The sequence below is a fragment of the Amblyomma mixtum genome, chromosome 3 (assembly GCF_055824585.1).
Source record: "Amblyomma mixtum isolate Tamu chromosome 3, ASM5582458v1, whole genome shotgun sequence".
NCBI lineage: Eukaryota > Metazoa > Arthropoda > Arachnida > Ixodida > Ixodidae > Amblyomma > Amblyomma mixtum.
This window is the reverse complement of record NC_143014.1, coordinates 369,661,808-369,680,385: the sequence shown is the minus strand read 5'-3', so window position 1 is coordinate 369,680,385 and position 18,578 is coordinate 369,661,808. Positions and strand designations below refer to the sequence as shown.

At 47.2% G+C, this 18,578-nt stretch overlaps 1 protein-coding gene across 1 annotated transcript in view; it reads left to right on the top strand.

Moving 5' to 3' along the window:
- LOC149356741 (nose resistant to fluoxetine protein 6-like) overlaps positions 1-18,578 on the top strand; it is a 190,994-nt gene that overhangs the window by 150,001 nt on the left and 22,415 nt on the right. Inside the window, exons 4-8 of the mRNA XM_089584298.1 lie at positions 12,635-12,722; positions 14,782-14,885; positions 17,333-17,503; positions 18,079-18,172; positions 18,259-18,351. Of these exons, the coding sequence (XP_089440424.1) occupies positions 12,635-12,722; positions 14,782-14,885; positions 17,333-17,503; positions 18,079-18,172; positions 18,259-18,351 (550 nt within the window). The remainder of the gene's footprint in view (positions 1-12,634; positions 12,723-14,781; positions 14,886-17,332; positions 17,504-18,078; positions 18,173-18,258; positions 18,352-18,578) is intronic.

Here is an 18,578-nt window from a genome sequence, read left to right as displayed (position 1 = left end):
ATGCGCAGTTGGGGCTCTCCGGCGCTCAGCAAAATCGCTCACACCTAGCGTAGTGTTGCTTCCGCAACAATAGCTTTCGTTGAGCATACGCAAGTGTCTCGTCATTCCCCACAGGTCTAACTGCTACCTCCCACATCCTGCGTGGCATGCGATTGCGCAAATAACCAATTTCTTTCACTGCCAACGCCAAGGAAGGGGTTCTTACACACATGTCGCCCGCCTCGTGAATTTCAACGGCTTCAAGAATTACCCTTTCCTTTTGCTGGGCTCCCACGTGCATCACAGACGTAGCGTCATATACCGAGAAACAATCTTCGGAACTTTTACAATGCTTAACCAATAATGTGCCTACGTCCAGCGACGAAACGGCCCTTTGGTGGTGCGGTAGTTCACGCACCTTCCAGTGCAGCCTATAGTATATCCAAAAAAGAGGTTCTAAACTATTATTCGACTCATTCCAAGCTGGTTAAGCGTGGCATTGTGATGAACGGCCTGCGTGCCGCATTACAAAAGTCGTGCCCCCATAGCATGAACGCCAGTCTGCAAGAGCAAGCAGACCGTTTGGCCAAGGCGAGCTAACCCCAGGAAACGGTGACTGAGGCACTGGTTGAAGGAATGATAAGACAGCTTAATGGTGATGCCGAAGCGAAGGCGCCTGAAGAAAGGCAGAAGAGTCGGGCGCAATTCCTTAGGTCCACCGTTTATCCCACCACCTCAATAAAGTGGCACAGAAATGTGGTCGTGATGTTTCATTCACAGCTCCTGATAAGCTGGTACATCTATGCTCAGCAATCACGGAAAACAAAGAAACCGTGCTGCAGCATGAAGCACCAAACTGAATTCGTGGCGTGCAGAACGGGAGTTGTGTACACCATTAGACTTTGCTGTGGCAAAGTATATATATATATATATATATATATATATATATATATATATATATATATATATAAACTAGAAGGTGCGTGAACGACTGGATAAGAGACCACCGAAGGGTCGTTTCATCACTGGCCGTAGGCACATAATTGGTGAAGCATTGTAAAAGTTGCAAGAATTGATTCCTGGTGTATGACGCTATGTCGGTGATGCACAAGGAAGCCCAGAAAAAGGACGGGGAAATTACTGAAGCCGTTGAAACTCTTGAGGTAGGAGACAAGTGTGTTGCACCCAAAGAAATTGATTATCTACACGTTTTGGGGGGCTAGTTGGTTAAGCATTTTGAATAAACAGCGCGAACGAAGACGAACACAGAAGACAAGGAAACGGACGACACAACGCTGTGTCGTCCGTTTCCTTGTCTCTTGTGCTTGTCGTCGTTCGCGCTGTCTATTCAAGATGATTATCTACGCAATCGCATGCCACGCAAGAGGGGGGAGGTAGCAGTTAGACTTGTGATGGTTGGTTGGTTTATGGGGTTTAACGTCCCAAAGCGACTAAGGCTATGAGAGACGCCGTAGTGGAGGGCTCCGGAAATTTCGACCACCTGGGGTTCTTTAACGTGCACTGACATCGCACAGTACACGGGCCTCGAATTTCTCCTCCAAAGAAATTCAGCCACCGCGGCCGGGATCGAACCCGCGTCTTTCGGGCCAGCAGCCGAGCACCATAGCCACTGAGCCACCGCGGCGGCAGACTTGTGATGAATGAAGAGACGCCTGCGTATGCTGAATGAAAGCTATATATGTCATGTGTGCGTCCAGTAAAAGTTAGTTGAAGTCTAGCGGGTGTTCCTCGTGTGCTATCTTAATTGTAATACCTATGTTTTTACGGCTAAAAAATTCAGGGGGCACTTTGACTGTCTAAAGTGCGTAGAGGCGAAAGCGTTTTCCGCACCACTTTGACTGCTTCTGTGGCACTGATGGCGTCACATGTAATTGAGTACTAATTACTAAGTGATGACAAATAGCTAATTAATGGTTAATTACTGATTAATGCTTGAACACTAATTAACTGCTAATTAATTACGCTTAAGCTTCGCCTGTAGGAGTGGAACGCGACAGCGTGTTGTAGCGCTGGCAGGGAGTCCACGGAACGCCACCACCCGTTCGGCGCGATGCCTTGCCGTTTGAACGCAACGCTTTTTGAGGAAAGGAAATGGCGCAGTAATTCTCTTTCATCTCGGTGGACACCTGAACCGCACCATAGAGGAAGGGAGGAAGTGGGAGTGAAAGAAGAAAGACAAAGATGGCCCGTAATGAAGATAATGAAAATTGTATTTGAGGAAAGGAAATTACGCAGTAACTGTCGCACATATCTCGGTGGAAACCGGTCAAAATTCAGGGGGGGTGCACTTTTTTCACCTAAAGTGCGGTCACTGATGTGTGGTTAAGATGTTAAGCTTCGCCTCTGAGATGGAACGCGACAGCGTCTTGCAACGCTGCCAGGGAGTGAGTGCATAGAACGCCATCGCCCATTCGGTTCTACGCCTCGATCGTCGATCGTAAATTGGTTTTTGAGGAAAGGAAATGTATCTGTCTCTCATATCTCGGTGGACACCTAAACCTCTCCGGAAGGGAAGGGAGGAGGATGGCAGTGAGCGAAGACACGTATTCACTAGACGCGCCTTTGTTCATTCCAAACCATCGAGCTGGCATGGCGGAGTGGACGAGAACCGGCGTATTCAACATGGTATGGCCGAACAATAGACCATGTTTTTTTGCATTGCTGGGAAGGGGTTTATTTTTGGGACGTGTTACAAAGGACTATAAAGAAAGAGCTACCACTTGACGCGCACGGAATTTGCTATTTAAGCACTGATAATGAGGATGGGGCACCTTTTGATCTCATAATGCTCTTGGGCCTCCACTGTATATGGCGCTCCAGAATGGCAGGCTACCATTGTGACAAAGACGCACGACCGGCCCGAATTTATTTTCGGGAAAGCATGGACTGGTTTCTTGCAATCCAAAAAGCAGCTGCGGAGCCTCCCGAGTGGCTCTCAAGACTGGAGCCGTTGTGTATGTTGCGGGAATTTTAAGCTGACGAAGCCAGTCTCGCGCTGGCTGACCACGACAGTGTCGTATGTATATAGCGTTATGTGTATTTTTGTTGTGCAATGTCATGAGCCAAAGCCAGGCAATAAAGAAAAAAAAGAAAGCTGGCATGGCGGAGTGGATAGCATGCTCGTCTGGCACTCCGAAGACCGGGGTTCGATTCCCGAGCGCGACCAATTTTCTACTCGTTTTTATTTATTTATATGGCCTGACTAGAAAAGCTAATTAAGCTAATTGGGTAATTAAGCAACTAACTAAGCTCAGTCCCACTTACTTGGAGCATCACTATATGATCCCTTCAATTGGTTGCATGGTTACTAGCCAAAGTACAATTGGCCCCGTTTGAAATTGGCGCACTGTGATGTCACGACCGTTTCGACCAACTGAAAAGCGTGACATTTCTGTCGACAACTGCTGCTTACAACGATGAGACATTAAAGGCTTTCGCCTTAAAAAATGGATCGAGCAATGCCAATATGCTGCATATAGCATGCAAAATATGGAAAGAATGGCGTGGCCAGCACACATTCCTTATTTTCATCTGTATGTTTCGAAGCTGTAAACGCACGCTGTTTATGTAAAACATTGCGTTGACTCCCCTCTAATTCATGCGAAGCATAAGGGCCTCACTAGACACCTGCAATTGGAAATCGGAAGCTGAAACCCGTTCTGGCTCACACCGGCGCAGAGGTTGAAAAATTATGACGAATTTAAAGCCGAATGGCATGTAGGATGTAAAAATATATCGTCTCAGTGCATACGGAGTACGAGGCAATTACCGGTAATCAAAAAAGGCGAAAATCTCAAATCGCAGGGAGCGTTATGTCACAAAACTTCCTCACTCGGAGCCATTCTGAACATACTCAGAGCCACTCAGAGCTCCACAGAACCGCTCGGGGCCACTCGGAGCCACTAGGAAACAGTGAGCGCGCTCAGCGCGCGCTCTTAGCAGTCTTCCTCTAATCTTCGATGCATCCGGACATTCCATGGAACCACAGCCAACTACGCCGCGGGATCTGACACCAGTGGAGAAGTAGAGTGCCGCGGCGTCTGAACGGAAGCGATGGTCTCGTCCGAATCCTGCTCTATGAACATTACCTAGCAGCAAAGCGCCAAGCTCGACAGTGGGATCACACAGCGAACGCGAAGGATGCGTCAGAGGTAGGCCCCTAGCTGCGACAACTTAAGACTGAAGCCAAACGCGCGAAGCGCTGGCGAGACGCGCAAATGGGTTTCCATTACGTCCCTTAATGCTATCGCCACATGTAAGCCGAGGGGTTGCCTGGGCGTTGCTGTTTTATTCCTTGATGCAGTTAACGTGGTTTTTATTTAAGAAGCGTGCCTCGACGACGTGTAATCATTCGGTTACTGTTAGTTGATGTGTGCTGGTCGCACCTTCTTACCCTGTTTTGCACGCCGTTTTCGACTTCTCGACTTGCAGAGCTGATCGCGGTCGTGCCCGTATCCCGAGTTTCGGCGTTTTCGAAGCCGTCGTTTTCGGTCACAGCCTACTCGCCGAAACGCCGGAACAGGATGTGCAAGTGACCAGTTCCAACTAGCCACCGCTGCGATGCTCGCCGGGAGCTTTTCTAAGAGTCACGAACGCTGTGTCTGTCGGCAAGGCGGTACAAGCGCCACAGTGTTATACCGCACGTAAAACGCAGGCCCGTGCAAGTGTCTGCATGGCGTCTGTCTATACGCTGCGTCTTCAGTATGAATGACTGGCCTTCTTCCTGCTCGTGTTAGATGCCCTTTGGACCAACTGCGAAGCAGCATGGCTGGCCGTGGCGTCTGCTTCTTTATGTCCTGTCCTTCGCGCTGTTGCAAGCATGACAGTGAGCGTTTGTCTTGATGGAGACCAAACTGAACGGGCAAGGCATTGTTTCCGACACAGATCCGCTCTGGCGAAGAGACCTCGGCATTCGCGCACACAGGCAACTTAACAAACAAAGAAAATGAAGATAGGGCAGAGGAAAGAACTAATGAGCCCACCTAGAAGCGATCGCGGCGCTTCTGCCCCTGGTAGCACACAGATAGTTGCGGGAACGTTGCACTGTTTCATCGCAATGTTGTTACAACATGGATAATGTCGTCTTGAAATCATTCAGCTAACATTAGCATGCAGCATTACAACAATTTCGCTGCCATGTTTCAACAGTGCTGCTGCATCATTGGTGAACTGCTTCAGCAGTGTTATATAATGTTTTGGTAACATAAAACAACATTCCAGTAACATACAATATATGCATAGGTGCTGCATGCACACCTTGAAGATTGTGCTCTTGCCTTTCATAGTTTCTCTAGCCAACAACTGGTAAGAATGGCAACGCTTAAACTGACGACCAAATCAGCAAAGTGACTAGTTAAGCTTTTTATGGCTCTTCGAAGCTTGACTCCAGAACCAGTGAAGACCTTTCTGGCCTGTACTCGGCAGTGCTGATTCCTGTACGAGTCCCTGCTGAGTGTAGCCCAAGTGCTGCAAAGTAAAAAAAAAAGGTTACACTTGAAACTAGGAAATCTGATGGAGAATATTTGCAAGAACAAAAAAGTTCTGTTTACCCATGTTTTGCCATAAACATGCAGTGAAGAGTGCGAAACATGAAACTTCGATGAATTTTCCGCTCCTTTTAGGGCAGTGCTGTGACTGCGAGGATCTGATGGTAGAATAAATTCAAGTCCGCAACCAAATCTCTGTATTGTCGAGTCAGCACTAGACATCACCGATATGGGCACGTCACTCACCTTGTTTTTGAATCTTCTGTTGTTCCCACGAGCACATCTACAAATGATAGTGTGCAAAAAAAAAGAAAAACATGCGCAGAGAGAAGTAATCTATAGAATTACTAGTTCACACTACTACCACGCAGCCACTATAAAAACTGTTGCACAGATGCTGTCCAGACTAGGCCTGTTGTAGGCCTAGTTGAATATGTCACTGTATGTGCTGTTAGTTGTGCCCGTTAACAGGGCCGGATTAAGAAAAATGGGGGCCCTGGGCTAATGCGCATGTAGGCCCCTCTCCTTTTCCCTCTACTGACCCCCCTTCCCCTGCTTCGCTACTGGAATTTATCCCATGTTTCAGTGTAATTCCACCAAATTAAATAAAAAGAACGAAGTGTGATCAGCGGGATTCATGCAGCAATTACGCATTAGCATCAGTTTTACAGCGCACAAAACACAACGCGACTCGTGGGATGCGCTGCACATGTCCGTCTGTGGCCGAGCACCTAACGCCACGGAAGGGCCACGTGGGCCGACCGACAGCTTGCGGGGATGCATTGCAGCGCGCGCCGCCTCCTCTCCTCTTGCAATGACGCCGCACACGAGCCATCAGACGGGTTTTCGTTCGCAACAGTGTTCTAATGCTAACGCATTAAAGAAAAGCAGACTGAGCTAGCTTCCTACAGTTCAGCTGGGTACTCCGACAGCGTCTATGAAATAGAAACACTCGCTAATTAGTGTCCAGAGAGGGTATTATTAAATGTTATTCAAACTAATTTTATTACACGATGAACGTTTACTATTGCCCTTGTGGGCACATCTGAATAGCAGAATTTAAATCCTGGTTCGGTGGTTATCATGCTCGGCGCTGAACTGAGTACTTTATTTCAAACCCAGCTACACGGCGGCCGCGTTTTGATGGAGGCGAAATGCGAAAACGCGCCTGTGTGCTGTGCGATTTCTGAGCACGTTAAGGATCCGCAGGTGGTCGAAATTACTCCTGAGCCCTCCACAACAGCACCTCTCTCTCTCCTTTCATTCACACCTTCCTCCCTCTTCCCAAGACGCGGTTGAGGTGTCCACCTAGAAGTGAGCTAGGCAGTTACTGCGCATTTTATTTCCTCAAAAATTAAAATTCACCTGGCTCTACAAAACCAATCCCGAGAAAAAAGAACGGCCGTGGTGGTCGCATTTCCCTGGAGGCGAAATGCTAGTAGGCCCGAGCACTATATGCGATATCAGTGCACTTTAAAGAACCCGAGGTGGTTGAAATTATCCGGAGCCTTCCACTATGGCGTCCGCATAGCCGGACTTGATTTCGGACATCAAAGCCCATAAACCAAAACTAAAGCGATAAACGAGTGTTTCGCTTTCCTAGTGGCCGCCGGAGCACAAAGTGAAACTGTGGGACTTCCAAGAAGCGAGCACAGCCTGATTTGTTTTTCAGTTTGGTAAAGCTAAAGAAAGAAAATCCGGTGTTGAATAAAACAATTCTCACAACAAAATGTCATATCTGTGTGAAATTCGAACTCGAACAATCGACTCGTGTAGTTAAGAGAAGCACTCTACTGTGCGCGTTTATTTTCTCAACAGTCTGTATATGATACACGCACAAGTAGACGCTGCTTCAAATTGCGCTGAGCATTTTGGTTTCGTTTTTGCCTACCCTGCTCTAATCATACTTGCGTTGCATTTCCTTACATTTGTAAGCCATGCAGAGGACTCAAAGCAAGTATTTTTTTACATCTAGCACCGCACTGCATATTAGCGAGGCGGGAGTCCCGCCTCGATCGCCGCTCTCTAAAACCGGATGTTATGCCGACAACAGGATTCTCAAACACACTACACCTTCAACACTACCCCTTCAGACACCACTGGACGGGTGGATTGACAGAAAACCACGAAAACCTTTCCGCAATCCGTAAGCAAACGCATATATCGCTTCGTAAGAAAGGGGGACCCCTCCGGGATGGCAGGGGATTCCTGTTTTTGCAGCTCGGCAAGCTCTCCCCAACTGATTCGGCTAAACGAAGTTACATAAGGTGAGGGCTCATATCATTTTGGTTTTCTCGCTTCATACGTGTCGCTCAAAGTTCCATTGCCCGCCTTTCCATCTACTAAGAAAGTAAGAATAAATGGGCCCCTTCTTCTGCTGTCGGAGGTGAGCCCGGGGCTGCAGCCCCCTTAGACCCCCCCTTAATCCAGCGCTGCCCGTTAAGCACGATGTACCCAAAAGGCATCTTGCACTTGTAGCAGCTGCAGCTCTCCACAGATTTGACAAAGCACTGAGGTGAACAGTTCCTTACCTTTGTTTAATCCTTGATGGGGCACAGCATAGCCAATCAGCTGCGTTCGACTGCACCTTCAAATCTGTGATTCCAGCAAACTTTTTCTTCACTACCACTAAACAGTTGAGAATCAAGCATGCAGAAGGTTGTGTGACAAGCCGTTTCAGCAAATGATACAAAACATATTCTGCAATACATTGAGAACTGTGAGCCGCAACGACAAATTTTAAAGAATTCGTTAGAAAATTAAATAATCGATAAGTAATTAAATGGCTAGTTACAGAAGTGTAAAGGGTCTAAAGGTATTATATATGACCTTTTCCCCAAATAACCTGATCATTTTATTGCCGTCTGCGTACCTCGTTTGCCTGCTTATGAAAAAGCAGACTGTTACTAGTTTGCAAAATATAACCTGAGTCGCGAATTCGCCTCTACATCCTATTATTCTGCAAAGAAAAATTTAGCACAACAGTGGTTTTCAGAAAAGGCAAACCGAGGATTTCAGCTACTAGTGATGCTCTGAAAGTGACATGGCTAGATCAAAATGACCTCCGATATTGTTAACGCAACGTTGTTCTGATCCACATGTCCAGCAATATATGAGCTCACTCAAAAATTTCAATATCTCTGCTCAGTTTCTGCTGTTGCGCCAAGTGGCAGGGCCCATCACCTAATCTTCTCGAAGGAGAAATACTTGACAGTGTCTATTCCCCCTGCGGCCCGGAATATTTTTGGCTAAAAATTTCCCAGAACTCGCCTCTGGTTGTCTACATAGAACAATGTGACTGTTTACCAAGTCCGATTTTGCTACCCTCACGAACGTCTTTCAAGAAAAAGCGCTCCAGATCTACATTCCGTGCCATACCGCAATTACAAATTTTCATCAACAGAAACTTGAACTCAGCAATAAGAATTCAAGAAATCTTTTGAAGATAGCCCATGTGAGCCAAATAATATCAAGCAATCGTCGCGTGGAATGACAAAAATAATAAAGCGCAAAAAGAGCAAACAAGGAAGGGAAGCAAAGTCCATTATTAGCGGGTTCAGTTTGCGAGCTCGAGACTTGAGCCCACGCGCGACAACAAGACCACAACGGCGCTTTAGCGAACTTTTTGTCGCACTTGAAAAAATTTATTAGTAAATTGCTTCCGCTTCCAGCTCTCTCGAGCCACGTGGATCTTTTAAGCTTTACACTTCGAAGTTCTCAGTAGTGGAGAAGGGCCTTAAAAAAAATAGAGTACTCTCAATCAGGACCTGTTCACTGGCGAGAGCCGGATCTGTCCGGTCCTTCATACGTCAGCGGCGAAAGCGGTTTGTACGAAATAACCAGTCAGAATTGATTGCGGAGAGTATTTCTGCCCGGAAATGCTCCTGGCTGCAGATGGAATAGACACCGCCAAATTACAACCACAATCTAATGGGACAACCGAGCAAGTGGCAAGGACATCAAAGAGCTAGTGAAATGTGCTCTAAATATCATACTTAAGGATTTAGATTAAACGTCTACTTTCACCTCATGTCTTTCGAGGCACCTCTCTGGCGTTTAGATTGTGTTATTGGCTTCGGTGCTGACCACGCTTGGGCGTAGCAGGTGCTCTCGCGTCACGGTCGGCTCTCTTTTCGATTTCGAGCACGTCTCATTAGATGTCCTCAGACAGTCGCCCTTGTAGCAGGGTGCACTTCCGGAGACGAGACGACTGTTGAGGCAAGGATTATCTGCTTCTTTATCTCAAGGTCGGCGTTTGCAAAATTACAGTGCCGAGAGAGCTGTCTGAGTCGCGCGTAAAACGCATAAAGGGACTTACCGACGCTTTTCGCCGATGTTATGATCAAGCGCTTTTTGACGTGCGCCCTCCGTGGTGCTGTATCGTATACAAACATGTTCTCGAATCCCTCGACCCACTTGGACCGCTCTTAGCCGAGGTGGCTGGGTCAGCTGCTCGGAGACCAAAGCTTGGAAATGACAGGAGCACATACGTGCCACGTTCACGCTTGGTTGTTTCCGCTCGTTGCCGGCGATCGTACTGATGCGATGCACTAGTCGCTCGCTTTACATTTACACAAGTTAAAAGAACGCTTCTGAAACCATTGTAACGTTTTACTAGGCCTGACGGCCTCATTTGGCCATACAGACTTAGAGACATTAATACCGACTTCACGCCCATTTTCCGCTTCAAGCCGCAATGTTTTTCGTTGTTTCACAGTTGCCAGCAGGATGTTCCTGCCTTGCTATTCACAGACACCACTGCTTACCTCATGCGCTATTTTATTTTTCAAATTTCCTCAGTCTTCAGGGCGGGGCAGAAGATATTTTTCATTTTTATATTTGTCGTATTTACCGCGGCTACGAACGCACCATTCGTTCAAGACACCAATACTATGCTAATTAAAAGTTAATCAGCAATTGTAACTAATTAGCACGCTTTCCGAAACTACAGACGTCCTCTGCGGCTGAAAATTTGTTAGTGAAAAATTGGCTTTCTTTTCCAATCGCTGCATTTTTTAGTTTTTTAAAAGTTCGCTCAAACATTAGGTACGGTCCTTAAATTTTTGTGCTTGCTCAACTATAAACCAGCGTGGTGTTCAACGAATATTTTGAGCTCGAAACAAATACATTTTTCACACTATACGGAAACCTAGAACAACATTTTGCAATGTTACATTAGCATATGACTGTGTAACTTTGGTGCAGAGCTGCACGTGTAACGTGGTAGCGATGTTATCTAATATTGAAGCAACATCGCTTCAATACTGTTTCAACAACACTGCTGAAAGTGAAGCAATGCTCCACAACCTTTTGCAATATTGCTCTAACATGGTAACAAGCTGTTGAACGTTGTTTAACAAAGGACAACGTGAGTAACGTCGCTACGTTGTTGCAGCAACATCATGCGCTACCAGGGGCGGTTAGTATTAAGTAGAACTTTGCTGCCTGGCGAATCACGAGTTGCGCATGCGCGCCTGTTACGGCAAGCACCTCCTCGCGTTGGTACCTCGTGTGCACCGCGAAATGCGGCACACCGAAACGAAAGGAAACCTGGCGCAGCACAAATGAGCACAGCTACCCTTACAGTACACGTGCTTCCCATGCGTACCCTAGTGGTGTTTGCCCCATGCGGGTACCGGTGGACATCCCATCCTGGTATTTTGGCAGCCCAGGTCCATTCGCCGCTTCCATGCCTTTTTGTCCTGCATGCTGTCAGGTAGATCGCAAATATTGCTCCAGTTCCTATTTTCATATGCATAAACGCAGTTTAAGTCGAACCGTAAAGGATGGACATTTTTACGGTTGTGCGCACTTTTGAGCGGTGCCCCATGTTGAACTACGTGGATGGAAGTGAGCGGCCTGCGCAAAGGCAATTTTTCACGCTTAATTTAACGTTGCTAACTTGAATGGTTGATGGTTCCTGGTTTGTTCACCGGGGTCGCAAAGTGCGTAACTGCAACACAACGCAGTGTCGTCGTGGAGAGCGGCGACTGGAAGTATTAGAAGAGCGAATTGGCGGGCTAGTTGGCTCTTTTGAATGGTTAGGGAACAGCGCAGTGACGAGTGTTCCTTCTGTCTCGTCCCTGCGCTGTTCCCTAACCATGACTGGAAGTAACCGCCGCAAGCCCAGCTTTTCAATGGCGTACTCTTTTAAGAGATCACATTATAATACCCTGCGCGCTTACTACAGGATGATCCTGTGCGTATTTTCTTGGAGAAGGCCGGCTAGAAATAATATGCCGAGGGAAGCCGAGGAGCCAATTACAGCTTCTCCCTGAACAGCGGCAAGGAAACGACGGCGGTAACTGCTGCCGCCACGACTGCACCCACCCTGTCTGGGGAGGCAAACTGCTACCCCCGACCCCCATGCTGCCGATAACTGTCGCCAAGCGTTGCTAAAGCAAAAACCTGGCGTCGGTGTATCACGTTGCTGTGGGAGTCTCCTGCGGTGCAGGCCGTTCTCATTGCACGCGGCGGGTTGCAGCTGTCGCCGTCGCTTCTTCGCACCAAGCAAGGCTAAAAATCAGAGTACGTTTTTTTTTTTTTTGCTTTTATACTAACGAAAGAGTTATCGCAGCCTTTAGTAGGCTAAGCGATAGACGTCGACGGCGCATCGTGGGTGGTGTGATTGCAGCCGCCATCGCGCCTCGCGCCCTTTGATGCCACCTCCGCGATGTTAAATAAAACCTGCAGTAACGCAAGCTGCGATCACCGATGACATGCTCACGCAATGCACAAACACTTTTGTTTGACCAAACCTGTCTACGGACTAAAGGCGCGCAGTCATGGTGTGAAAAAAATCGCCGTGCTGAGAGCGTAGGCATGGGAAGGTATTCACTCCGCTGCACCCGAGATGACAAACATGTGGCGACGAGCGCAGAACTGCTCTGGAAGTCCGAGAAATCGCTTCAAGTGTATTGCAACATACCAATATATTCTAACGCAATTTGAACCGATCACTAATGCCCGAGATTGGATTGACGCTCAACCAACGGATTTTTTTTTGTACTATTTCGTTTTTTCACTTCCCATGTTAGCAAGAAATACTGGGGTCGTCGTGTCCCTTTCAGCTTTCAAACGGCATCAGAAATACAGGTCAGTGAACCCTAAATGCCTACCGTATTTTTCTTTCCATGCAAAATGAGCAGCAGTCGCCAACCTCAAGCTTGGCGTGAGCGTCGCCGAGTGCGAAACCAAGAGCATCGTCACCCTCACCGAAGAACAGCTAGTCGCCATGTAAGCACGCACTTTGCCTTTGCTTTCTTTATGAAACTTGTTTCCCCGCTGTGATGATCCATGCGCTTGCTCAGCCTCGCGTTTCCTCAGCCCTGTCATCGAGGGGATTCATGAAGCTACTGCTGTGAGGTCTGAACGACACCGATGAACCGCAATTCTTTTCCCAGTTCGTTAAGAGAACTTCTTGTTGGGCTAGTTGGTAATTGATCATTGCAGTTGATAGGGAGCAAAAAACACACACACACGCACACACAAGAGAAGAGAACTGGGGAGAGCGCCACTCACAGTTGTGAGTGGCACTCTCTCCCGTTCTCTTGTCTTTTGTTTGCGTGTGGCTTTTGGTGCCTTTAAATTACAATCCCAATTTTCCCATTTCCTACCCTAGCACTTCGAGAATTGGTCACAGCCGCCTGTGACGTCAGGTCTGGTAACTGGCCAGCGATGTACACACGTCACCAGCTCAGGTACCAAACGCCGTGGTGACCAGTGACCCCGGATTCTTTTTCCCGCGCTTGGGATGAACAAGACAGGGCGTAAACATATTTACTTTGTCTTCTACGTGCTAGCTTCAGTGTCCCAGTTTCGATGTTCGTATGCGTGCCGAATAAGACTATGTATCAGATCAGCGGGCGCTCCTCTGTTCTCTATAGATAGAAGAGTTGATGTGCGGGTTGGGTGGTGTATCATGTTTATGCACAACGCAAGGGACCAGGACGAGCGCTGTGTCTGTCCTCTTCTTCTTCCTGGTTCTGGTCCCTTACGCTGTTCCTAGGCAATATAAATAGAAGCCGAAGAACTGCAGCTGTTGGGGTAAAGCAGATCGAATCGCATTACCGTAAACTCCACTGAAGTGGCACCTTCATAGCTTGTTAAAGATTTAGAAGAAATTTCTGTTTTGAATATAGTCTTTCACTTGTAAAAGCAGAACGACGTTCACGAAATGTCTCTTACCTCAGTGGGTTCCTTGTATGTGCGCCTTGAAGAACTTGTTTAAAAAGTTGACACAAGGCATACAGGAAGTGGATGGATGAGAGAGTTAACAGTCTTCGTCGAATCAATTTGAATTAGTCAAATCTATTTTCTCGAAGGACGTCACTGTCGCGTGGCGGTGCTTGCCACAGCTGTGAGCTGTTCAACCTCTCAACTAGGCAGCACTGGCTTTCATACTGCACTTTTATCTATAAAGACGTTTTGCACACCAACCTACATACCGTGCTGCTTTCTTCTGCCTAAATTACCAACGTCAAATTTCCCTTCCAAAGTTTCTTCATCAAGTGCACCTGATCTGTAGTTCTTAATATTTACGGACAAGCAAAGCGCAACATAAGGTTGCATTTATGACAGGACAACGCCATGTCTTATCTATCTCCAGCTAGCCCTGTTTCAAGATATTGAAGGCCGTTGTTCGGGAGTGGACGTAACTTGACTGATAATAGTAATACCTGTCCTCCTCCTTACGCCGCCGCGGTGGTTCAGTGGTTAAGGCGCTCGGCTGCTGACCCGAAAGACGCGGGTTCGATCCTGGCCGCGGCGGCCGAATTTCGATGGAGGCGAAATTCTAGAGGCCCATGTACTGTGCGATGGCAGTGCGTGTTAAAGAACCCTAGGTGGTCGAAATTTCCAGAGCCCTTCACTATGGCGTCCCTCATAGCATGAGTCGCTTTGGGACGTTAAACCCCCATAAACCTAACCAATACCTGTCCTCTGCCAGCCGCGACCATCCTATCTCGATGTCCCAGCCTTATCCCACTTGCCTTTTTGGTAACTTAACCGAGGACAGACAGTATAAAGAAAATGGGAGTAGTCAGAACATCATTGAAGCATCTAACTCATAATCGTGTTTTCGCGAACACGCGGACCGATGCTACAAAATTTTGGTCATGGGTTTACCGCAACCTTTCATCCCAGAGCAAGCGTGACGATGTCGTTGTTTTCTGCGGCCGCGATCTGCTTCCGTGTGCCGGTGAAAGGCCGCTTCTAATCTGAAAATTGTGTCCGCCTGTGCACGCTTTTACTGTCCTGCTTACGGGACTTTCAAACAACCCGAAATTTCTTGCAGATGCATGTTCGGCCTCTTGGGAACCGTCCTCCTGCTCGGAACGCTACTCGAGATCGTCCTCAACGTCATTCAGAGGCCTACCATCTGCGAGTCATTCAGGAGAAGTACGTCATTTTTCGCCCTTGGAGAGGCATTGTGTGAGCTGCATTGCTCATGATCATCATCATGAGCTTCGTCATCATGATCATCAGCCTTACTACGCCCATTTCAGGGCAAAGACGTTTCGCATATCTCTCCAATTAGCCCTGCCCTGCGCCAGCTGCGGCCACCCTATTCCCGCTTCATCAAGAGATAATCTTCAGCGTCACATGATGATGTGACCAGACGAAACGCAAATTGTTCTGCTTTGCTCCCCAGTTTCACCCCCTGTACGAGTTAAATTTAGCATTTTAGTGGCATTTAGTCGAAATGTTCACATCGACCGAAATCAGCAGCAACTGTTTTAAAGGTACAGAATGCAAAGAAGCATGAAATGAGACTGTTCATTTCACCACCAGCTTTTTGTGCGTGCGTCGCTGTTGTGAGACCATACGATTTGAGAACCTAGAAAGGTGTACTTTCCGCCGTCAGCCCACAGGTTGGAATCTTCAGTTTTTCTTCATTTATCCAAGGTTCTCCATCCGCGGTTAACGTTAAGGTATTTCTCTACTGAATCTCAATCTAGGGGACTGGATGCCACAGGTACACATTTCAGCTGAAACTTAAAACATGCTAAAGCGCCTGTGTGTTGTCATTAGAGGCATGCGAGATACCTTTCTAGTAAACCTTACGGGACGCACCTCGTACACTGTTGCTCTTGGGACACCTGTTATTCCTTCTGCGTGGCAATTGTTTTAACAGCGATCTATTTGGCCTCAATGCATTTTAGCTCCAATTATCGGCAAATCCAGGCACACGTTTCTCGGAAATTGCGTCGAAGCTATGGCCCAACATAAAGCCGAACATGAAGACTAACTTAACCGATAACTTGCGAACTTTTCCGTCAGGGCTGTACCCAGCATAAAAAAAATTACCAGACAATATCCTCGAGCGGAATTCCAACCGCGCTTTTGCACAGCAACTTGGCTTTCCGACAGGTTAGACCACTCGTTCACCACCACAGTTTTTTTGTTTTTCTTGAGTAGAAGAACAACTACTTCCCTGACCCTCCTCGTGCATTCGGGTCGCATTCTGGATCCTGTCACATTCTCATGCCATCATCGCACTGTCAATTCGCTCGCGAATCAAGAAAGCGCAGTCAGTGAAGAAGTGATCTTGCACGTAAGCGCAGTTAAATCCTGAGAAAGCCTTCGTTGAACATGGCGGTTCTGCCTGTCGGTCCACCATGCAGCTTTTCCACAGGCTAAAAAGTCCTGTGAGAAAAAAAAAATGGTCACGGCGATTCTTCAGTGTTTCATTACACGCAGAAAGCTTCTAGTGTACGAAGGGACCAGAATGTTTTTTTTTTTTTTAAGAGTGCGCTGAAGTCAGCGCTGAAGACAGAGGGGCTTGAGATATGAAGCAAATAACAAAAGCGATAACGGGCAGCTCTGTAGAACAAATGACGGAAGTGAAATAGGCTTCTTAAGGTCGCAGTCTAATATCATCCTTGTGGTAGTCTCTGTAACGTAACCCTACGGACCTAAGCTGTACGCTCCAATTTTTTTCACGCTAGAAGTCAGCAAACAAAAAATCATGACGCACTTTATCAGAGGCCTTGGCCGGGCCACTCTGAACAAGAGCAACTTGCCATGGCTCATCTGTTATTGCCCCCAGCAACTGATTGTGCAACAAGGATATGAGTTTGACTACTACGGCACCAGATACCACAGGCTTGATACAAGCCTGTAAGTCCAGTGGCTTTCAGTTGAGCCGGTTGAGTCGAGAGATATAAAGGCTCGGCAGTGTCGCCAATGAAACTCTAATGCAGCTGCAGGCAAAGGCGAGAGGCGGCCAAGGAAGACCGCTATGGAACAGGGAAAGTATCGAGGGCCAGTCACAAAAAGCAGCAGCGGCTGAATGCGACAGCTAGCAAGGCGTCGAAAGACGCCGAGCACGCAATGCAGCTAACAAGGGCGGCTCATGGTGGAGGCTCCACAAAACCCCGAAAGCAGCCAGGGAGACAATGCGCGCCGCCCACCTCAAAGTACAAAGGCGGGCGATGACACGTCCAGCACGTAGTGTGCGACTACTAGTGTGCGACTACACCAGCCGCCCTAGAATATTCTACGCATTTCATGCTTACACCTGCTCTCAACGACTAAATAACCTAAACGTTTCCTGTACCCCCCGAAGGGTACAGCTGCAGATAGCTTAGCGTAGAATGGGGCTGTTTGTTTTGTTCGACCCTTGCGACACCAACGCGAATACATGTTTGTGTTTACTTGCAAAACCTTTCTAATGCTTTACCTTTTCCTCCCAAGTAGAATGCTTCTACAGGATGGTTCGTCATTTCGTTTTGTCACGTGTTGTCTACTCCGTTTTTCTAGCACTACATGTTTCATCATTCGTAACTGAATCACTGATACTTCACTAAGCACTGTTGTGTTATGCGTAAATTTCTTAAACACAGAAGCGGACAAGAGTGTGCTGGCCACATTCGGGATCTTCCGCAACCTCAAGCAGCTGCTGACGACCGAGGATGTGCCGTCGGCTATGCAGTGCTTGCATGGCGTCCGGGTCATCACCATGTTTTGGATGGTGCTGTCGCAGACATACCTCAACGTCGAATTCCAAGCAGTGCGTAGGTACAACCCAACCTTTGATGCCTGACGTCGCGATCCGATCGAGGACCGGTGCGCGGCTTCGACTCGAGAACGATCATTCGACCCGTTAATTCACCTAGTAAGAAACTTTCTTCCATAGCAGATAATCGGTACGACTAACTCGGTATGAGGTATGCCCTCTCCTTGGAGGTTCTTTAAAACTTTCGCAAAGAGAAGTGCCATATTGACATATCTCGTACTTGACGCGCAATGTACATCTCGACCTACTTTCCTGGGCGCGATTTTATTTTGAAAATGTACCAAGACTAGCAACACAGAAGAAGAAATCGTTTTCACATACCATCATATCTCCTTACAAATTGTGCGTTAAGCTGATTCATTGAATTTTAGAGGTGCCAAACACAGTAAAGCCCCACCAAATTACGCATACGGAAGAGTACACCGATCAGTTGTGTTGGGCTACTTAACATTTTGTGCACTAGGTAGATCACAAAAATTTGTACCCATACCAGAACAATATCGGTAAATACATTGGTAATCGTTAAAAAATGTAAACTTTGTTTCTTCCGTTTTATTTGTTCATTCTCGACAGGTGGCCTCAAATTTCTTATACCTGCTGTAGAGTCCCTTCTCTTCCAAGTCGTCGTCAATGGACTCCTTGCCGTGGACACTTTCTTCTTTCTCAGGTACTTAAACTTACTGTCAATAGCGTGAACTGCTGTAGCCTCTCCCTTGTTGTTGACTGACATGCCTGTGTTGTCACTCTGCCCAGCGGTTTGCTCTTAGCTATGAACGTGCTGAGGAACCTTGACAAGAAAAATATAAAGAAGCAGACCTTCGGCATCTTTCTCTACCGGTACCTAAGGTAAGTTAAAATATCTAACTGTTATACCTGTACACTTTTCCTCTTATTGGTCTAGCGAAATATTAAAATCCATGGCTTTTCTTGTGAGCTAAAGGGAGCTTTAAATGATTAGAAGCATATCGCTACACAGACACTGTAAAGACCATATCTCTTGTTTTGAAGGCACGCGTTCGATCAGTTGTCACTTACGTTTTTCTTGGTAGTATATCGTGTCAACAGAACCAGTG